Source organism: Fundulus heteroclitus, chromosome 2 (assembly GCF_011125445.2).
Source record: "Fundulus heteroclitus isolate FHET01 chromosome 2, MU-UCD_Fhet_4.1, whole genome shotgun sequence".
Taxonomy (NCBI): Eukaryota; Metazoa; Chordata; class Actinopteri; order Cyprinodontiformes; family Fundulidae; genus Fundulus; species Fundulus heteroclitus.
In genome coordinates, this window is record NC_046362.1 from 32,149,576 (window position 1) to 32,172,775 (window position 23,200).

Consider the following 23,200-nt stretch of genomic DNA (forward strand, 5'->3'; position numbering starts at 1 on the left):
TTTACCCACTTATTTGTGCAGGGCTGCAGAGGAGGCTGTCGCCCATCCCCAGCAGTCATTGGGCGAGAGGTGGGGGACACCCTGGACAGGTCACCAGTCCATCACAGGCCAACACACAACCAGGCTCTTAAAGACAATTTAGGGAGAAAATAATTTAACACAATAGTCTCAGATGGTTACCCAGATCCAGCAACTTTTAGATGTGTCTCTGCTTCAACATACCTGACTCCAATAGCAGCTCATTAGGAGAGCTTGACTGCAGGCAGTCTGGCCATTTGGTTCAATTGTGCAGAGCAAGGAACCGAGTTTGACAACACTGATCTAAAATTAATGTTTTTGGACTATAGGAGGAAGCTGGAGTACCAGGTGAGAATAAGTGCAGACAGAGGGAGAACATGTAAACTCTACGCACAAAGACCCCAACACCACCCCTGAACAGATTTGTTTATGCTTGATCCATGCTGATCCAAACTTTCCACAAATAAAGGAAAACCTTGAAACCTTGTTAAAAATATTTATGAAACAGAAAATAAGGATGGTGTAACGATCACAGTTTCAGTCTCAGGGGCCCTTGAGGGCCACATTTAGAAGGATGAAGGTCATTAAACGAGACAAAACATAAACACACAATACATTATTGTTCATGTTGATTTATTTCTGGTTTTCTAAGCAGTACAAAAATGCCAGAAGCCTAATATGATGTAAGAATTATAAAGGGTGGGTAAATAATTGTTTAAATGTTTTAAAGTTTTTTAATAATAGCATAATGTGTCGCTCTGATTTCTCAGTAAAGACATTACTGCAGTCGGGGGACCAGAGGTTCTGCTGACAGCTGGTTCAGATCAGCTGATACTGCTGGTTCATGGTTCCCAGCAACAGTTCGGGTTAGAAGTCTGTTAGTTACTGACTGAGAGACGCGCTGTTAGTTCTTTGGTCAAGAACATATTAGAACATGAGATTACATACGAAGGTTCTGTCACTGTGGTATCACTTCATCTCCTGTAGGGAGGAAAAGTGGAAATATAATAAAACAGGACAACTCAGTGGAGGTTTCTCTGAGCTATGCGTGACGTTAGAGCTGTTGTTCCTTGTTCTGCAGAACTGCTCATGCTAGCAGAACCTAACCTGACTCCGCCAGATAGATTTGCTCCGCATATCCATCTGGAAACCTTCCGTTGAAGTAATTTTGGGAAGGGGCGAAAATACTGGTTAGCTGATTGGCCTATGTTGGTGATAGACGGGCCAAATAAACCAATCAGATCAACGAAGCATATGACGTACTCGTCAACATGCTTCGTCGCGACGGCGAAAACACAACCACAAGCCAAGCTACTCTTGCTGCTGCAGGTAAAGGTTTGTTAGCTCAGCAAAGAAATACTCTGTAATTCCGATAAAACTTGCTCGATAGCCACGCTAACGCTAGTTTCATCGGCTGAAGCCGCCATGTTCTTTAGACTAAACTGTCGCGCTTCTGGTTGCGTCACACCTCAACCCGCCTCAAAGCCAACGCTGATTGGACGTTCGTTTGGTGAACGGCTCCAAATTTTCTTTAACGGAGAGTAGCCAGACTGATCTGCGAGTGAAACCTTGAAAGCTCGCGAGATCAGGATGGTCTCACGAGGCTAAGCAGAACCTGGATCAGAGAAACTCTCTTCAGAACAAGATGGAAAACTGATTGCTATATTTGGTATTCCTAACCCCTTAATTGTACTTAACCCTACACAAAAGGACATTATAGCTTTCACATCCTTACTAGCAAGACGTTTCTTACTGTTACATTGGAAGTCTGCTAGATATCCTTCTATCTCTCTATGGCTCAAAGATGTCATGTTTTTTTTTAAATTTGAGAAAATTAAATTCACAATGAGAGGATGTACAGTCAAATTTTTCCACAAATGTCAACCTTTTATTTCTTATTTTACTAATTTGGACGTTCTACCCAATTGAATGTGTGTCTGTTTTTGTTGTATTTATTATGTTGAACAAATAACCTGTACTATGTGTGTTTGTTGAGTTGAGCCGAGTGGGGGCGTGGGTGGGGGGTTGTTTATTGTTTACTACACGGCACTGTGATTCAATTTAATCATTTTCTTCTACATTATTATTAGAGTGGGTTTTCGTTTTGTTTTTGTGTAGTTATCTTCGTTTTTTCTGTGTGTATATGTTTCCGTGTGCACATGCATATGTGCACACGGAAATTGTATTTCCATGTTTGAAAGCATTATATTGTGTTTTTTCCAATAAAAAATATGAGAAAAAAAAAAAAAAAAAGAACAAGATGGAAAAATTTCCAGCGGCTAGTTTCCACACCGAACGGCTCTCAGGCAGGAAACGCCATCAAGTTATCACTGGGAAGACACTCCTGTGGTTGCTCCGGTTGGCTGGTCTCCATCAGCTCCGTTCTGCACCTGGTGCTTCCGGAAGGCTCTCTGGATCACCGCTGCCGCCACCTCTTCCTGTTTCCTCCGCATGGTGCTGCTGATTGGTTCGTGAGACGCCTGCAGAGCAGAAGAGTCACCCATGAGACTCGAAAACGTCGCCTTTTTTTCTTGACATCCCATTTACGGCTAATTCACCCAAAACCTGATGGTGTTTCACAGCGGAACCACAAACCTCCTTCTGGCCCAAACAGATGCATTTTCCTCAAGCTTCCTCTGATACATGTTAGAACCCGTGGTGGATCCTATGATGTTCAGCCCCCACGCCATGACACTTCCCCCTCCATGCTTCACGGCGGATATGTGGTTTTCTTTCCTGCAATTCTGCATACGATGCTAAACATGTCCACTGCTCTGGTGTTCAGATCATTTAATTTTAGTTTATCCATCCATCCATTTTCCGTCCCGCTTTATCCCTGTTGGGGTCAGGAGGGGTCCTGGTGCCTATCTCCAGCATTCAACGGGCGAGAGGCGGGGTTCACCCTGGACAGGTCGCCAGTCTGTCGCAGGGCTTATTTTAGACTAATTTATCCCAAAAAAAAAAGATTTCATCATACCTGGGGTTTGTCTACATTTTCTCTGGCACACTTCAGTTAGGCCTTCACGCTCTCTCTGTAATTTCCCTCTGGGATTATTAAAGTATTTCTGATTCTGATGTTTTCCTTAGACAGCAAAGGTTTCCTCCCGGCACACCTCTCATGATGTTTGGCTTGTGTTATTCGCTCCTCTGCCTCCTCAATCCTTCCTGAGTGTGCCTGTACACACTGCAAAAACGGAACTTGAAATAAGTAAATAGTTCTTAAAATGAGTGTATTTGTCCTTGAATTGAGCAGGTAAATAAGATGTTTTGCCAATGGAATAAGATTTATGCACTTAAAATAGGAACAACTCATCTCCATCATCTTATTTCAAGTGCAGGATGTCTAATTATCTTATTTTAGGGGTCAAAATACTCATTCCATTGGCAAATAATCTTATTTACCTGCTCAAATCAAGGACAAATACACTAACTTTAAGAACATTTTACTTATTTTTAGATCCGTTTTTGCAGTGCATCCCCTCTCACGCTGCTGATAGCTTCCAGTGTGTCGGTCGACTGTCTTTCCGTGTCGGCCCGTAATAAGCGAGAAGCGTCAAGGATTTTGCTGTTGGTTGTTTCTTGAGTCGTGGTTTCATAGGGGGAAAGTTGTGGTGGCTGCACCGTTATGCTAGTTCTAGCTGCAGCAGTGCTAGCTTTGCTGTTTTATGGAGATCCCAGTTTGTTGGACAGATTTAGCGACTTTAGGAGGCATATTAAAAAAATAAATGCTGTAAAATAGCTGACGAGAGTTGTCTGGTCAAAAGTTAAGGATTAACTCAAGGGTTCAGATGCGACTTCCTACTGAGACGCCATAGCCGGAAATTTTACATTGTCCTTTTCCATCAACATCCATCCATCCATCCATTTTCCAAACCGCTTAATTCCTCATGGGGTCGCGGGGTTGCTGGTGCCTATCTCCAGCGTTCACTGGGCGAGAGGCAGGGTACACCCTGGACAGGTCGCCAGTCTGTCACAGGGCAACACAGAAAGACAAACAGGACAAACAACCATTCACACCTAAGGACAATTTGGAGAAGCCAATTAACCTAACAGTCATGTTTTTGGTCTGTGGGAGGAAGCTGGAGTACCCGGAGAGAACCCACGCATGCACAGGGAGAACATGCAAACTCCATGCAGAAAGACCCAGGGGTGTACTTGAACCCAGGACCTTCTTGCTGCAAGGCAACAGCGCTACCCACTGCGCCACTGACATCACATTTTACAATTTTGTTTGTGTGTTTTGTTTTTCAGTGATGTTATTAATATAACACATCTATAAGTCTGAAAGTGTTACTGGTAGTCGCCTTGGTGTCCTATTTTATTTCACTTGACTAAGTTCTGGTTCTTCCGACAGGTATCTTCTGTCGCTCAGTAAGCGGAATATGTGTGAAATTTTTACTGTCAACACTTCCACTAATTGTAAAATACTTCATCTAGTATATTTTCAATAGAATGAGAATAAAATAGAACCTTTGCTGGGTTGTTGGTGCTCAACTCCTCCAGTTTTGCATGTCCCGCTTCACCAAATGCCTACACAAACGATAATAGTAATAATAATTAATGTGACGGCACTGGACGTAATTTAGGCTGAAGTCCAGTGGTGTTACCTGCGTCATGACCGCCAGCAGGACATCATTACAGCAGATCTGGTCTCCTGGAAGCAGAGGCAGATCCATGTAGGTCAGTCGGATGCTGTTTGGTTTGGGTATCCTCAGCGGATCCTGGAGCGCGTCGCAAAAATCCGACAGCTCTCTGTGGAAAACAACAGAGTCTGTTAGAGTCCAGCATACTTCTATCCAATATGCTGGTGAAGACTCTCAGTCATCCAGGTCATGATCATTCCAAAAAAAACGTTAAAAAAATAAATAAATAACTGGACTTTTTTCCAAAGTTCAAAGACGTTTCGCTTCCCATCCAGAAAGCTTTCTCAATTCAAATGTCTGGAGTAGTGAGGAGTTCCAAACTATATATTATTGCCCAAAAAAGGCCTTGTTATGGCTAAGATAACATGCAGATTAATTTGCCATATCAAGGCCTTTTGGAAGGATACTTCTATCCAACTTCAGACTTCATCCAACAGGTTCTAGATGCAGTGAAATCAGGAAGAAACTTGCCTGTACTGAATGACCTGCGAGGCTTCCGGATCAAACTTGCTCCAGGTGTTGTAAAACATCTGCAGCAGTTCGGCTTCCTCCAGTTCGCTGCTGTTGAAGCTCTCCAGGACGACGGCAACGAAGAGGTGGACCACCAGCAGGAGGTACAGCAGGATGTAGGAGGAAAAGAAGATGATGCCTGCTGTTGGGTTTCCACAGTCTGAAGGTGAGTCAGGTGTGCCTTGGTGACAATCTGGAGGCGTTTTCATGGTGGCAATCAGCAGAGAGTCCCAAAAAGAGGAAGTGCTGATGAGAGTCATACTGATCATACTGTTCCCAAATGTCTCGAAGTTGGTCATGTCGTCCAACGCCCCTTCCTCCTTTATGAGGCCAAAGGTACGCATCCCAACAAAGGAATAGGTGTACACCACAAGGAAGAAGATGAGGCCGATGTTGAGGAGGGCAGGAATAGACATCATGAAGCCTACTATCAGCGTCCATAACCCCCTGGTCCAGCGGAAAAATGGGAGGACTCTGTTGATACCAGCCAGTCGAAGTATAGGGAGGACTCTGCTGATACGAGCCAGTCGAAATATAGGGGGGACAATCGGGGAGACGAAATACTTTTCCATCAGATCAGCGAAGAAGAGGCCTAAAGCAAAGAGACGACAGTTTAAAGTCTTTAATCTACTGAAAGGTTTCAAACTGCAAGGCCCCCCTCCTCAGTTTGACCGTTGAGAATGTCTCAGATGAGTTAGGGTGAGTGGTAATCACAGCCAATCAGAGTTTGATTAACAAAAGATCTCAGTGACGTTTTGATTTGAGACACATCAGAGAAGTCAGGTGGTTTCTAACCAGCAGCAGAGGCTTTTTAGCCGTATAATTAGCCACAATCTGATTAATTTTACCAGAAGTGAACTGGTCACTCCCGGAAAAGGATGCTTATCTGATTATATAAATGTGTAAAATATTATTTATGTCCTGCTGACACACGTCAGTCATCTGCCACTGAACTGAAGTTTGACAGTTTCCAGGAGGGAAAATGTAATCCAGGGTTCTGCACCTGTACCTGGTTACCATGCTGCCTTCTTTCTGCCTTCCTGTAGTGTATATATAGAGTCACAGCAAGTTAGATTTAATTCAGTTTATCTATATATAGCACCAATCCACAACAAATGTCATCTCAAAGCACTTTGTCGAGTCAATTCTATCAACTCATACAGACAGATTGGTTAAGTTTTCTCTCTGAGTCAACCCAGCAGGTTGCATTGAGTCATTGACTTGCAGCATTCATTCCTGCATGAGCGTGTAGCGACAGTGGGGAGTAAAACTACCCTTAAACAGGAATAAAACGTTCGCCAGAACCAGGTTTCTGAGGTTGCCGAGGTCAGAGCAGAGACATAAGAAAAACACAGAAGCACTAATCCAGGAGTACTTTCCATGCGAGAGAAAAAGGTTTCCCTCATATCCTCTCTCAGCCTAATACAGAGCTGGTGGTTGAAAAGCTGTTTAACTAGACCCAACATTCAAGCCAGACACTGAGCTGCAATCAAAGGTTTATCTAAACCAGAAACCTGAACATAGTCAGGGGATTTCTGCAGGAGCAAGCTGCTTTCTAATTGGCAGTGGTGAGGTCAGCGCACAGAAGCAGGATCACTGCCCAGAGATAGGCAGCTCAGCAGATATCAGATAAGGAAAAGTCGAAGCAGGCCAAACCCAAAGAACAAAAAAAAAGATCAGCAATGGGAAGATCTGGCATGGAGAAACGCTAGAGCTTTCAATAATCTGCAGCTGATTTAGTGGCTGTGGCGCTTAAGTAGTGCAGGAAACAGGTGCTAGGCGGAAAGCAGAAAGCAAACAGGCGCCGGTCATGATAAGACTTTGAAAAACTGCCTACAACCAATCAAAGGTGAGCTCATTTCATGCGGTGATATTTGAGAAAGCCTCTCTGTGATTTGATCATTTTAATTGATTTTACAAATTCAGTTTCCACCCTTCCACTTACAGTTAGCAAGGCAGCTAACCATGTTAGCGCAGCTAACACCAGCGCTAACATCAGAGGCTCATCAGAAAATAGGCTTTGGACCCACTAACATATTGAAAACCAATGTTAGTTCATATTTAATATTTTCTGTGCTTTGTATAGTTAAAAAGGAAACTATTTGCTATTTCAACATATTTAGTGCTTATGGGTTTTGTTTTTTCTTTTTTGCAGAATTGAAGGTATGGCAAAGAAAAAACAAAGATTTGCTTAATGTTTTATTTTCGTTTCAGCCTTGTTATAGTTTAGATCTTTTTTTTCTTTGTGGTTGATTTCTTTCTTCGGTGAAGTCTGAGATGGCAAGCTACTCTTAAAGCAAGCGCCTTTTTATGACGAGACATCCACCCATGATGAGTTGGTAGAAGCTGTGGATTCTTAAATCTCACAAAAATAGCTATCATGGAAAACGAAAACGATGAACCAGAAGGCCTTAAAAGACTGAATTTGTCTTGTTGGGTTTTTTTGCAGACTTGTATTAGCAAGTTGTTTACATTTTTGTTTTTTATTTTAGCATTTTAAATATTATTTTTTATTTTGTGATCAAAACTTTTGCTCTAACTAGCATCCCAGTACAATTTTGGGCTCTTTCAAAACGTTGTCTCTGATAAGTTTATTAAATCATCTTTTCTAAATAGGGAAGATAGTAAGGCATTCGGTGAACTAGCCGGGAGTTGAACATAGAGGGTGAATATGGTTGATTCTTTAAAAAAAAAATACTTTTTCTTCTTTCTCACAAGCATATATTTCACAGAAAAAGGAAATTCGGACAATAAAGTATTCTTGTAGATTATCTGCAGTATGTAAAAATGTTAGCTGATTTTGCAAAAGGCTCTTTAAAATCCTTAAAAATGAAAGGTCTGAATCAACATCTTCTGCTTTTCTGCAGTTTATAAGTTTACCATCTGTAAGCTCAGGACTGACTACAAAATGCCTTGACTGCAGGTTAGAGGTCTATGATCTCTCACCACCAGCTGACCGCTTACCTATGGTCATCAAGAGGAGGACCACAAAGTCCAGGATATTTAGTCCATAACTGAAGTAGTGCTGTCTCAGTGCAATGATCTTCAGGAAGAACTCGATGCAGAAGAGAATCAGGACGACAAAGTGGAAATAGTACAATATAATTTCTGTCTCCGTAGACTGGTTGTCCGTTTCCAGAACCATCATCACCACGACATACACACAGATCAGTGCCACCACCAGCATCTCAAACAGCGGAGCAGTGACCAGGTCAAAGAGCCACGCCTGGCACCGGTTCTGGGGACAAACAGGAGACAAGTATCTCATTAATGCTGAAAACCAACAGAGTCCAGGAGGTTTCACGAAAAAAGACAGAACAAATCAAGGCAAGGCAAATTTATTTATATAGCACAATTCAGTACAAGACAATACAAAGTGCTTTACATGATTAAGATATACCAAAATAATAAAATGTAGATAGAAAATAGAATAAAAGCAAGTAGGGATAGAATGTAGTAACAAAAAAGAACATTAAAAACAGTCAAACTGTTTAACTAGAACAGTCAAAGGCAATTTTAAACAGATGTGTTTTTAATCTTGATTTAAAAGAACTCAGGCTTTCCGCACTTTTACAGTTTTCTGGAAGTTTGTTCCAGATAAACGGAGCATAGGAACTAAATGCTGCTTCTCCATGTTTAGTTCTGGTTCTAGGTATGTGGAGTAGACTGGAGCCAGAAGACCTGAGTGGTCTGGAGGGTTGATACACTGATAACAAGTCTGTGATGTATTTAGGTGCTAAGCCATTTAAGGATTTATAGACTAACAGAAGTATTTTAAAGTCTATTCTCTGAGATACAGGGAGCCAGTGTAAGGACTTTAGAACTGGGGTTATGTGCTCTACTTTCTTAGTCTTAGTGAGGACGCGGGCAGCAGCGGCTGCTCAGTGGCATCTATGGCATTTTAAGTTAAATGGGGCACAAAAACTCATCACATATTAGCAGCAACTGATTTTTTTGTGAGTAATAAAACCTGACTTTGATCAATTTTAAATGAAACATACATTAGCATAAACACACTAGAAATGCCATTTTCTATAAGCCTAATGTAATTAAATTTACATACATATATTTACAAATAAAAGCTCACTAATAATGTTAATGTACTGAACAGAAACAATTGACATCAATTGTTTAATGAGCTAGCAAGGCCAACCAACATTAGATTGTTGCACACTAATACCCCGTTTGCACTACCCCTTTTTAACCGTTGCGAGAACAGTCCAAGAGTGTAAATGGAACGCAAACTGAACTGAACCGGGCCAGACACAACTGGACCGCGCTAAATGCAGACCAGTTCCATGTGTGAGCTCGGCCCGGTTTTTCAGTATCCCGATTCTCAGATAACAAAGAGCGCATGAGTGGACCGCGTCATCTCCTTACAGTCAGCTGACATTTCAGACATTCATAAAAATACTAGCTTCCCTACAGTGACACACGGTTTCCAGTGATGATTCTGCTTAGCAGTGTGATGAACCTCAGCGTCTGTCATTGTTTCCTGCGTCTGTAAATCCTGATTAGACGTTTGTTTGTCTTATCCACTTCCCAAAAGCCGACTCTATCAAGTAAATTCACCAAAAGTTGCCGTCTTCGCCTGACTTTCCGCAAACAACGAAATATAACCAAACATAACTTCCTGAATGTTACGGGCGCTGCCATTTTTATTTGCTTGATTTCCTCCTTCAATCCAAGAGAGCAGTAGTACCGCAGATCGTCACTAGGAGGCAAGGAACCGTGCTAGCGTGACGTATAAATGGTCGTAAGATCCAAGCTCGGCTTGGTTAATTGATCCAAGCTCGGACTGAGCTCGGCATGGATCGGTTTAAACAAGGGTAGCGTAAATGGGGCTAATGTGTGCATTTCCAGTATTTTGATTGGACGATCCGAGCTTGGGGCCACAGGATTTGTGCCCCACGGCAGTCTACTGAGAGCGTGTTGGGCATGCGCACTGCGATTTCAGATGTTCAGAATTTAAACAAACGTTGGTGGGCTGGCCCCGATATCAAGGCGCCTCAAGAGGATTTAACCAACTGAGCTTGTCAGTTTTCTGGCAGACTTAGATATATAGACACAAATGTTTATAACAGAATTCTATTTGTAAGGGAATCGGTCTGTTTTGCATTATTGCTCTATAAAGAACGATCACATCCCATTTTTTATTGTGAACATAGAGCTCCACAGCGACATCTGGTGAGGCCAGGCCCCACTGGCCCCAAATTCATCAGATCATCAGATCATAACCATGTTACTGTGCAGGTCGGTTCTGTTCTGCAGAGTCCAGTACAGACATTCAGCGCAGACATCAATCTGATGGATCCAGATCCAGTTGTAAGGAAAGGGGTTTGTTCCTTCCTGCTCTGTATGAGGCCTGAGCAGAAACAGATAACTGGTCAACAGATGGTCTGATCTTTTGGCGGAGCTAGTCTGCCTGAACGGGAACCCCACTTTGTGCCGAACTGCAAGGGCTTTTAGGTTCTTTTTGAACCATTTATGCAAACTCAGACGAAATCCTATGTTCAAACTGTTTTTCAAAAGTTAAGGGTGCATGATAGACATCTGCTGACGTTTGATATATCCGATTTGGAGGATATTGGTGGACTCTATGATTGCTAATAGCCATACTGGCCATGTGGGATCCACAGCAGCTTAATCTGTTGAAATCCTTGTTGCTTTTAGCTCCGTCCACCCAGGAAGTTTGCAGAAACAACCTTCTGTGAATGTTTCAACTGTTATTAAGAGGAAAAAATGTGTTTGGGTGGATCTGGTTATCTTATCTAAGGTTAGGGTTAGACACGGTCAAAAATAGCTCATCAATTAACTTTAAATGGAAATCAACCATGATAAAACAATGATTCCAATGTTTATTAGATTTAGAGAGCTGATCAAATTGATCCAGCTGATTAATGAGCGTTTGAACGGGGATGGACAGGTTAATTAGGTCCAGGTTCTTCTATTTAACCTAAAAGTCTCAGTTGAAGAAAGAGGTAGAAACTATTTTCCTTCTGGTAGAAGGTTTCACATGGAGTTACAGATAAAGGTCTCCCCCAATCCTGGAGATTTTAGGATCTGCTCCAGCCTGGACTGTGACCTGAACACCGCCCGAGCTCACCTGTGGGCGTGGAGCAGCTTTCTCAGGTGACTTAGCGAACATCTTCCTTGCTTTTCCGTGAAACTTCAGCTGCTCCTCCGTCACGAAGACATGTTTCCCTCCAGCGTGAAGAAACACAGGAAAGACAAATTGACTGACAGCGTAGAGACAGATTACCAGCATCTCTGCCGCTGATCCATCATAAATCAGTTGGCAGCAAAAACTGGTAGCCACTGTAAGAACACTTATCTTGTTTCTCTGCTCATATAGAGCATTGACGAAGACCCTGATGAAGAGGTTGGCGGTGAAGAAGCAGCCAAAGATGATGAAAAAGACAAAGTACAGGTACATGTAGAACTTGGACTCATACGTCGGCTGTCTCCACACCTACAAACAAGCAGAGACCAGTGACAATACAGTTCCCATCAGCCTTACCAGCACCATAAACCGGTAGCAGGACCATAGCTATCATTGGGAGCAACAACACTCTCATAAGCCTTACAGGAACTGGTCCATGTTTCAGTTCGACTGGTTTCACTACGACCATCAACAGTGCTGGTCTCAGCAGAAACAGGGCCGGCTGCAGTAGCAGCACCAGTGTTGTGTCCGGTCTCAACCAGCTGCACCTGTAGACCAACCTTTACTGCCACGTCTGATTTTACGGTGCTTTAAAGTCAAACCCAGTCACCACATTATTGGCACTAAAATGACACCAGTCTTATCCATCCATCCATCCATCCACCCATCCATCCAACCGTCTATTCATCTGTCCATCCATCCAACCACCCACCCATCCATCCGTCGGTCCATCCATCCATCCACCCAACCCTCCCTCCCTCCCTCCCTCCCTCCCTCCCTCCCTCCATCCATCCATCCACCCATCCCTCCCTCCATCCCTCCCTCCATTCATCCAAATATCCATCCATCCATCCATCCATCCATCCATCCATCCATCCATCCATCCATTCATCCATCCAACCATTCATCCATCCATTCATTCATCCATCCATCCATCCATCCATCCACCCACCCATCCATCCATCCATCCAACCATTCATCCATCCATCCATCCATCCATCCATCCATCCACCCATCCATCCACCCATCCGTCCATCCATTCATCCATCCATCCAACCATCCATCCAACCATCTATTCATCTGTCCATCCATCCAACCACCCACCCATCCATCCGTCGGTCCATCCATCCATCCACCCATCCCTCCCTCCCTCCCTCCCTCCCTCCATCCACCCATCCCTCCCTCCCTCCCTCCATCCATCCATTCATCCAACTATCCATCCATCCATCCATTCATCCATTCATTCATCCATCCATCCATCCACCCATCCGTCCGTCCATCCATCCATCCATCCATCCATCCAACCGTCTTCTTTTTTTTTACTGTGGGGGGCAGCCAGAAGACAGAACACATGAATAAACAAGAAGAACAAGCCGACAACTGCAAGGCAACAACTGTGCCACTGTGCAGCCCCCTGTCTCCTTTTAGCTTTATTTAAATATAGATAATAGGAGCACAATGTGTACATGAATGCACAACAAGGTTGTCGCCCAAAGCCTTAAAACACTGCGCAGAACCTCAACAGCGTGGCAGCAGGCAGAGATGGTGGAGCTAGTCTCAGCAAAGCAGCTGTACCTCCTGGAGCACTGACCTCTGTGGAGTCCACAGCAGATTGCATGATGCCTTCCCACCCATCCGATGTGGCCTGCATCGAAGCACAGACCTTCATTAGAAAAACCTGATCTCATTTATGATAAAAGCAGCTTCAGCATGGTGATTTAGTTTCACTGAAATTTTCACTGAAACATTTTTTAAATAATGTTTTTCAACATAAAACTTAGGAAACCAGTATCAGTTAATGCATATACTGTAAGTTAGAGCAATGCAAAGTACATCTAATGACACTATCTGCTGTTTATTGTATATTTAGTTGACCTCCAAGTGGCTCAATAATCTCAGCAGAAATAAAATAACAAGAAATAAAACAACAAAGCTTGAGTCCAAACAACATATATCACTTTAACATAAACTGTTATTGTGTGCCTCTCTGGTGCTTTCTTTGGTTAAAACAAGTCTGTTCTTTATTTAATGAAGTTACTTACGCTAGTAGCCAGAAATCTTCCTCAAGTAAGAGTAGCGATACTTCTTATGTAATATTACTCAAGTACAAACTACAGTGCAGTAAACCAACTCCTAAAAGTACATTTTGTTCAAAAAGTTACTCAAGTTAATGTAGCTGAATGAATGTAACTAGTTACTACGCACCTCTGCTTTCTTTTCATTTATTTCAGAAGGTGAAACTTATTAGTTACATATATTCATAACGCAGAGAATAAATTATTTCAAGGCTTTATTTTCTATATTTTTGAGGATTATGGCTTACAGATAATGAAAATCCAAGAAGTGTCTCAGAACATCATAATATTACATAAGATCATTTAAAAACGGATATTTAAAACAGAAATGTCAAGTCTGTTCATTTAAAGCCCTAACTGCTAGGTTGAAGTTATACTACAGCCATGCAGTGTGGCATGGGGGCAATCAGGCTGTGGTTCTGCAGACTAGTAAATGGTAAATGGACTGAACTTATATAGTGATATTTTCAGTCATGCTGACCACTCAAAGTGCTTTACACTAGAGCTAAATTCACCCAATTGTTCTCACTAACGCGATATGATATGAACACATTGACCAAAAAAGAGTCAGGAAAGATACTTGGTGCCAGGTGATTGCAAAAATGCTTATTTCCACCTGTAGTTCCGGGAGAGTTTGATGTTTGAAAAGTATACCGTTTACATGTATAAAGCTTGTGATTGTAATTTAAAAAAAAGAAAAATCAATTCAAATCATCACTGAATATATGTAACTTCACACTGGACTACAAGCAACCTGTAAGACCTCTCCACTCTTCTTCCAGACCTTGGTTTCCAAATGAAACGAAAACTTTACTTTTATCTTAAAAGAGGACTTTGGACCACAGAGCAACAGTCTGGTTATTTTTCTCCGTATCCCAGTTAAGATGGCTGCCGTACATGTGTCCTGCTCACTACCCCTGCACCATCGGAGCATGCCCAGCTCTCACAAAGTCTTCTTTTTTTTGTTGACAATCGTCTGACGGCTGTTGTTAAACCCTGTTTCTGGAGCACATTTTCCTACTTCACATTTTTCCTGGCACTTAACTTTCTGTGAACATATTATAGGTTTTTTCATCACATTTTAATCTTCTGAGTTTTGAGTTTTAATTATCTGTAGGCCATTATTGTCAAATTTACTATAAAGGCTTGAGATATTTCACTTTCTCTCTCTAATGTGTCTCTATAATATAGAAGTTTCATTCTCTGAAATGGTTCCCATCATGCTGCAGAGAATTTGCTATTTTGTGAGTTAGTGCCATGTTTGAGGGTTTGAATCTGTGAATGCAACACTGACCATGATCAGCAGCGAAAGAAAACCCGTCCCCACGTTGTCAAAGGTAAAATCATCGTTCTTCCATTGGACCTCTGTGAAGTTGTTGTAAATCAGATGGTAACAACCACTCATGTTGTCCACTTCATCCCAGTGCAATGGGGTCTGGGCTGTCTCATTGAAACAGTGAGAAAACCTTCCTGCAAACAGGTTCACTCCCAGGATGCTGAAGATCAGCCAGACTGTCAGAACAGCAAGAAGTGGGCTGAACATGGAGGGGAAGGCTGCCGCCATGCCCTGCAGCACCACCTGCACAGCAGGACAGGTGGAGGTGGGACAAAGAAGATGAGGAATCAGCCTGAGCTCTGACCAATCGCAGTTACTCTCTGTCTAGACTGCTATTGGTCACCGGTCTATTGTCTCCCATGTCTGTCTGTCCATCTTTCCATGTAACCTGTATCTCTGTCTAACTATCTTGTCTTCTTCTGTCTCTTTCAATCTGTCCAGTTGTCTCATCTTTCTGACTATCTCTCCATCTGTCGCATCATCTGAATCTTCTGTACCTCTGCCTCACCAGTCTGTCAAGCCGCCTCTCAATTTTGTCTTTCCATCCATCCCTCTTTTCAGTCTGTCCTTGTGTCTCACTTCTCTATCAGTGACATCTGTCCATGCAGCCCTAAGTCTCACCTGTCTCTCACCTTCTCCTGTCTTTCTGACCTGCGTGCAGTCTATGTGACCCATCTGTCTGTCTTTGTTCAGAGGTCATGCTGCCTTTCTTACCCTCATGCCTTTGAAGCGAGACGGGACCCTCATTGTCCTCAGGGCCCTCAGGGTCCTCAGGGATTCGGTGGAGTATCCCAGCGAGTTACCAACCAAGCTGAACAGAGACACCTGGAGGACAAAACGTAGCTGCTGGTGACATCGTTGTACAGGTGAGCAGCATGTTAGTTTTATGTTGCAACCATACTGAGCAATAAAGAAGCTTCAAAGCATTCACCGTTTCTGTCAGTTTTAATAACTCTATTTAACACAAAAATTGACTAATATTGTGCAGGATATTGTCCTTCCACAATGGTTCCTTCAGGTTTTCCTCTTCCATAATCTGACAGCTGTTCGTGTTGCACTAGTAATTCTTCCTCCCTGAGTTCCTGCTAATCAAGATGTTTTGTCATCCATCCATCATGGGGAACCATCGTCTTGATAAGGACCCAGGCTGGACAACACAAGGTCAGACTCCTTTCTTCCAATCAGCTGCCTCCTCTGGACTTAATTTTCCTTCGTGGCTACCGGTCTGATCTATATCCCACTGTTGGTGTTAGTTATAGTTATACTCCATCAGTCCAATGTTCAGATTGACTCTGAACATTTTTCTGAATGGGACTCAGATTTTGGGCAGCACACATGAGAAGCTCCAGCCATTGATTTTAAAAACTCCATTAGCGAGACACTAATGACAGACCTCAACTTCCTTGAATGGACCAGACTGACAAGTCCTGCAATGGATACAGAGCAGATGCATCTGTTCTGGTCTTGAATGCTCTAACTCCAAGACGAATGATGACGAGTTCAGACATCTGACTTAAGGAGATTCAGGGAGACTCTTATTAGTCATGTCTGTCTGTCTTGATCTTTTTTATGACAACTGTTTGGCTTGAAAGAGCTTCTTGTACACATGGTCATCATTGACCTGTTCCAGGGCTACATATGGAAGTTAACATGATGATACAGACAGGTAAAAGGTGAATTATAAATTACTTTGGAGACAGGTGAACCAGCGGCGTCCACTGTGATAGACACAAATGGCAGGGGAAGAATCACATACACCCAGTAATAATGATGAGAAGGTAACTGATTCAAGTGAATCTGAGCTTACCATGATGACAAGGGCAGGTTACATGTGAAACAACCGCCGTAACGGTGACAGGGACAGGGAGTAGGTCTTGTATTGATGATTGTGTCAACACGTGTTATAAAAGAAGAAAATAAATTTCTTTCTGCATAATTACCCAACAAACCTATTAAGAATATCAGAAATGGGGTCAGAACTCAGCAGAGGGTCGTTTCTGTACTGAAAACCCTGGATTTAGGACAGGTTTATATGACACAGCCAACCTCTCAATGGGATGACGCTGTCTCAAACATGTTGGAGTGATTATCAGCACTGTTAGAGCTGCCAAAACCAGACCAGTGACGAGTGTTACCAATCATGCTCTTACATCTAAGATGAGGAAGTCCAGCCAGCACCAGAAGCTGCTGAAGTATTTCTTGAATCCAAAGGCGATCCACTTGAGAAGCATTTCCACCAGGAACACACAGGTTAACACCAGCTCTGCTTTGTCCAGAACCATCTGCAGGACCGGACGGTGGTGCAGGAGGGTGTCCTCCAACACCTGAATGCAAACACACTTAAGGTTATACACTCTAGGCTGCTGATCATGTCATAACCGACTTTTTAATGTACGGACAAAGATCCCACAACATGGGATACTACATGGGGCACAAAATATGGGTACAGTGTATGACATGGGGATACAAATATGTGCAAGACTTAGAGATAAGCTGTGAGGATGTGAAATGGGGGTAAGACTTGGGGTTCTAACATGGGAGTATGACATCGGTATAACACAAGGGGGAAATGTAGGGTATTACATAAGGGTGCAACATAGACATAGACCATGTTGGTACAATGGCAGGGTCAAGAGGAGGTTTGACTTAAGAGTATGGTGTGGGGGTGAGGACAGGGGTAGTATGAGGTGATATAACCCAAGGGTACAACAGGGGAGCAATACATGGCGTCATGGCAAGGGCGGTATAACCTGGGTATATATCGCTCTATAGTAAATGTATTTTGTATAAATCTCCTTCTTGATAATTCAGGTAAAAAAAACTTTTTTCACAACAGCCTTTAAGCTGCGTTCCATTTACCTAGGAAGTTGGAAATAGGAGCTGGGAGTTAACACAGTCTGAAGTCAGAAATCCAAAAAGAAAAATCAAAAGGTCGGGATTCCAATATGGCGCCGGACAGGGACGCTGTTGTATAGTACCACCTACAAACAATGTTAAAGCGATACTTGCCGCATGAAAACACCACTTTTAACTTGTTTGGTTCAGAGTTGCAGCCTCTACTTGCATTGATTTTAGATGCCCTCGTAAAACAGTGTCTTGCAAAATAATTTTCATCACAGCTTATTGCCGTTGATGCAAATAGCTGCCATATTGGATCCGACGTTCGGCCTTACAAAATTTCTCCGACATTCTGAGTGGAAAGTCTGACTTCAAAGATTGTTCCAGCTGATTCTTCCAAGTTAGAATTTCCAAGTTCCCACTGTAACTGTAACGTAGCATGAGCTCTGATAATGATTACCGATTTGTGATAAAATGTTAGTCAGCTTCAGCTTTTATAGAGCAAACTGAAAATGTAAACTCTTGCTCTGTTGTAATTAGTAAAATCTTCTGTGGGTAACCAGCTGTTTCTGTCTCTGCAAACAAAGGAGTTTTTTTAAAAGGGAAAAAAGAGATATCCATCAATTGAGGGATGCTGCTTACTTTGTTTCCTACTTTTATATACCCACATTAAGGTGGCACATAACTATAATGGAAAATGACCCAAACCATGCAGAGTTGTGTAGAGCAGAGTCGACATGAACCGAGAGGATACTAACAGAAAATAGCCCATAGTAAACCGTTACCAATGCGATACATCTTTACTCATATATCACATCAAGTAACTGATGGTTAGACTTTGCATCAGAACAGTAATGTTAACATTATACTATTGTTGTTAAGGGTTAGTGCTGCAGTGAACGAGTCTGAGACAGTCACACGTGGGTTAGAAGTGACCCTGGGGTCGTTCTGACAATGACTGGAAGTCATATGTGGTTGTACTCTGTTGTGTTTGTGTTTACCAAAGCAGCGCTGCTCAGCAGGATGACCAAGATCATGAAGACTTCAAACATTCTGTGTTGAACGATGAGGAGACACACCTTCCTGAACCTATGCCATACCCTCCCTACGCCCTGGGATGTATCTACATCCTGGATCGCACAGCACCTGTAACAAACTGAAATGCACAGTAATCGATCACTTAATCAGCTAATGCAGTCCCAATCAATTAAAAAAAAACAGTTTAAGTTCACAGTTTTGAACAACAAAAAGGATAAAAGTGCATTTTAAAAGATGGATTTTTAGTTAAACCATGACCATAATGCTATATTATTAAAGCGACTAGAGAGCTGGGTCAGACTCTCTGGTACAGCTCTCAATTTGTTCAAATCCCACCTAAAGATCACGGACTTCTTTGTATCAATAGGTAACTTCTCATCAGAGCGGACAAAAGTCACATGTGGGGTCCCCAAGGTTCAATCCTGGGACCCCTTCTATTCAATATCTACTATATGCTCCCTCTAGCTGAGGTTATAACAAGAAGCAAGATTAGTTAGTATAATACGCAGATGGTACAGAGTTCTACATTACTATGTCAGCAGGTGACTCTGAACCCATCCATGCACTGATTGGATGCTCAGAACAAATCAAAGCATGAAAGTGGCAAAAATTTCTCCAGCTAAGCAGAAACAAAACTGAAGTTATTAACTTTGAACCTAAAGAGGAACAAACTAGAGTCAGCACGCAGCTTCAGTTATTACAGCTACAAACTAGTGATCAGGCCTGAAATCTGGGTGTAGTGATGGACTCAGACCTGAACCTTCAAGGACACATAAAGACCGTCACAAAGTCAGCCTTCTACCACCCAAAGAATATTTCCAGGATTAAAGGACTGATGTCCCAACGAGATCTAGAGAAACTCATCCATTATCTTTAGTCGCATTGAATACTGTAACGGTGTCTTCACAGGTCTGCCCAAAAAAAATCAATCAGACAACTGCAGCTGATCCAGAACGCTGCTGCTCGTGTTCTCACTAAAACCAGAAAGATCGAGAATATAGGCCCGGTTCTAAAGTCCTTACACTGGCTCCCTGTAGCTCAGAGAATACTTCTGTCAGTTTATAAATCACTGAACGGCTTAGCACCTAAATACATTAAAGACCTGTTGTTGCTGTATCAACCCTCCAGACCACTCAGATCTTCTGGTTCTGGTCCACTCTGCATACCCAGAACCAGAACCAAACAAGCAGCATTTAGCTCCTATGCTCCACAAATTGGAAACAAACTTCCAGAAAACCGCAATCAGCCGAAACACTGAGTTCCTTTAAATCAAGACTGAAACGACCTGTTTAAAGTTACTATCAGCCATTATAACGGGAATACCGACCAACATGTTTGATGTGTATTGATGTTTTCACTTGATGCAATTTAATGTTTGTTACTGGTCTCATAACCAGTGACTGTTTCAACGTGTTTATAATGTTTTTATGTTTTATGTAAAGCACTTTAAACTGCCTTGCTGCTGAAATGTCCTAAACAAATAAGCTTGGCTTGACTTAAAATCCCTGATTTCTGCACAGTCCGGTAGTTGCTACAGCAGTGTACATACCAGCCCAGCAGCAGTCTCCTGGCGTGTTTTCTGGCTGATTTTTGTTGTCCTGAAGCTTCTGCAAGTTGTTCCCCTGTAAAAACCCAGAGATACTCTCATGCTCATGTTGAAATCATGTTTTTGAAAATATGTTAAACGTGGTGAACCGTACTATAGATTAGTTTCCCTCAGCATGGTCCAGAGAGTTTACATGTGGGTAACAATGATGTTATCAGTAGGGGTTTGCTTATGAGAAAAACCCTCTATTGTTGCTCCTCAGTTTTATAATAACCTGCTCTGCACTTTATAAACAAAGATTGAATGGTATGGTATGGTATGGTATGGTATGGTATGGTATGATGTGCTATGGTATGCTGTGGTGTGGTATGCTGTGGTGTGGTGTGGTGTGGTGTGGTATGGTGTGGTGTGGTGTGGTGTGGTGTGGTATGGTATGGTATAGTATGGTATGGTGTGGTATGGTGTGGCATAGTGTGGTATGGGGCTTGGAAATGTTTCTGCTAAAGAAAGGTAATTTTTAAACCAAGTGGTCCGCACTTTGACTATTGGTGAGGATTTGTCCATTCTGGAGGACATTTATCAACAAATACTTTGCCCTCAGGCTTTAGCCATCATTGAGGATCTTTTGCATCCTGCAAGAAATCTTTTTGAATTTCTCCCTTCTGGGAGGTGATATCGAGCAATTAAATGTGGGACATTGCACCACAATAAAAGCTTCTTTCCTCAAGCTGTGATGATTTTAAATAAAAAGACTATACAATGACTGTTAAAAGCACTTTTGGCTATTTGTTTTATTTTAATTATTAGGCTTTTAGTATTTGTTTTAATTTTCTTTTTATGTGCTGCTATCGTCATATTAGATTGGGTAACTAAGGTTTTTCTCCCTTTGTCTGTGTAAATGTCTAACGTGCACTTTAGCTACTTGCATCTCTTTTCCAATGTGTTTTTTATATTGCAAATGGCAAATAAACTGAATCTGAATCAAATTTATTTACTAACCATGGGATGAACAAAATGTTTGACCAAAGTGGTACAAGTGTACTTGTATTAGGCCACCTAGGGCCAAAGATCAAGGATGGGAAAGGCCATTCATTTGTACATTTAAGGCTGGACTATTGTGATTCTATATTGTCAAGAAGGTCCTAAAAAATCTCTAAAAAAAATAATTGTCTTGTGCAAAATACTGCATTCAGAGCTCTCATGGGAATTAAAAGGAGAGACCTTATTTCTCCATTGTTAGTTTCTCTTCTTTTGCTCCCTATATAATCCATATTAGAATTTAAATTCCCAATTAGAAATGTGATTGTTTGATATGTTCCTTCTAAAGCAGGGGTCACCAACCTATTTGAAGTTTAGAGCTACTTCATTGGTACAATGTCATACAAACGGTTACCTGTAATGACCTTTGAAAGTAAAAACAGCTCACCTTAACTTTATGTTTCATAAAAACGTTTTAATGCATTTATCATTTTAAATCAATATAAATACAACTATGATTGAAAAGGAAGAGCAATTAAATAAAATAATGTTATAGATGCAACTCATTGAAGGGTTGGGCTATTTTTTGAACAGGCTTGAGGGCAACACATTTGTGCTCTAAAGTATATCCTTCTTAAACTGGAGGTTTACTGGTAACTCCTAGAACTTCTGAGAGGAGAATGGGACGTAGATACTTTGGGTACCAGCTTCATCTCCTGTGGAACCAGCTCCTACCTTTTGTCCTCAAGGCAGAAATCTTTAAAATGTTCATCCATTGAAGCTGATCTTGCATAATGTTTTTACTCACTTCCTGATCATTGTCTTCATCTTGGATTTTGAACTCGCCAGTGGCAGACCTGCTGAGCTCCACCATGCTAGAGTCTTTGATTGAATCTTTAAGGGGCGGCTGTTCTGAGCTGACGGTGATTAAGGCCATATGGTCCTTCTGGTCGTTGTTCTTAGACTTGACTGCTGGGAAATTATGCAGGGAATATTCAGTACTGGGACACAGAGCTTAAAAAACAATATTTAATGTGGCACACAACAACCATCGGGAACCCTTAAAGGAAATGGGAAACCCACCTTTGTAATCAGTTTCAGCACAGATCCTCGTTCCTATTAAAGTTCTGAAAAACTCCAGTTTCCAGGGACCAGTCTGACTTTTATTTTTCTCTTGTCCCTCTGCTGCTCGTGGCTTTTTAGCACACAGTGGGCTCAGCAACAGGGAGAGAAACAGACTCAGCACCTGAAACAAAACCAAGAATACAGGCACTATTCAAAATGAGACAGGGAGCAGATGAAACCTGGAACAAACGTCAAAAGCAACAGAACTTTATTTTCGATCTGCTTGTGCCGCTTTCTAGCCTTAGGATTCAAACTCAACTTGGGTCTCAGGTTTGTTGTAACAGAGACTCACCAGCAGGTTTCCAATGACCAGAACCACCATGAAGTAGATGACACAAAGCCCCTTGTTGGACGCTTCCATGCAGCCTCTCATTGTCTCATGCCAGTCGCCGAACAAGAGTCTGAAGACGAGCAAGATGGAGTGGGCAAAGTCGACCATATGCCAGCGTGGAAGCTCACATCCGGATGGGCTGCTGCAGTAATGCATCACATAGTCCTGCTGGAAGAGCTCCATGCCAACCACGGCGAACATGAAGACCACAAACACCAGAACCAGGCCGAGATTTCCGACTGAAAACCAGGCAATCTTCATCAGCATAGCGAAGTCGGGCCACCAACGAGCCAACCTCAGCGGTCGCAGCTGGACAGAGAGAGACAAGTTGGGACAGAGGTAAGAATATGCAAGTAGTAGACGAGCACAGATTAGGACAGGCGAGATAAGACAAGACAAATAATAATAAGCAAGAACAGGTAAGAACAGGGGGTGAACGGTCAGAACAGGTGGGACGACAGAGGAAAGCTGAAAATATGTGAGGTGGTGAAAGAGGAGAACAGGTGGAGCCAGGTGAGAACAGGTGGAGACAAACCAGAGGAGAGGACTACATATGGTTAGATGGTAATATCTCAAAACAGGTGGTGGCACATGACGAA

The 23,200-nt window shown here is 42.3% G+C and overlaps 1 protein-coding gene across 2 annotated transcripts in view; it reads right to left on the reverse strand.

The window, feature by feature from the left end:
- Positions 1-637: 637 nt before the first annotated feature.
- Positions 638-23,200, reverse strand: part of LOC105929667 (sodium channel protein type 3 subunit alpha) — a 42,365-nt gene continuing 19,802 nt past the window's right edge. Inside the window, exons 16-32 of one of the 2 annotated variants that reach the window (XM_036125318.1) lie at positions 22,563-22,910; positions 22,229-22,391; positions 21,954-22,114; positions 20,171-20,243; positions 18,585-18,739; positions 16,896-17,069; positions 15,460-15,570; positions 14,704-14,988; positions 12,926-12,979; positions 11,506-11,643; positions 11,278-11,382; positions 8,136-8,409; positions 5,133-5,763; positions 4,626-4,770; positions 4,489-4,548; positions 1,634-2,498; positions 638-1,120 (exon numbers count right to left, since the gene is read on the reverse strand). In XM_036125318.1, coding sequence (XP_035981211.1) covers positions 2,346-2,498; positions 4,489-4,548; positions 4,626-4,770; positions 5,133-5,763; positions 8,136-8,409; positions 11,278-11,382; positions 11,506-11,643; positions 12,926-12,979; positions 14,704-14,988; positions 15,460-15,570; positions 16,896-17,069; positions 18,585-18,739; positions 20,171-20,243; positions 21,954-22,114; positions 22,229-22,391; positions 22,563-22,910 — 3,030 coding nt within the window. In that variant the 3' untranslated portion in view covers positions 638-1,120; positions 1,634-2,345. Of the gene's footprint in view, positions 1,121-1,633; positions 2,499-4,488; positions 4,549-4,625; positions 4,771-5,132; positions 5,764-8,135; positions 8,410-11,277; positions 11,383-11,505; positions 11,644-12,925; positions 12,980-14,703; positions 14,989-15,459; positions 15,571-16,895; positions 17,070-18,584; positions 18,740-20,170; positions 20,244-21,953; positions 22,118-22,228; positions 22,392-22,562; positions 22,911-23,200 lie in introns of both variants that reach the window. The other variant, XM_036125314.1, reaches the window with a different exon arrangement.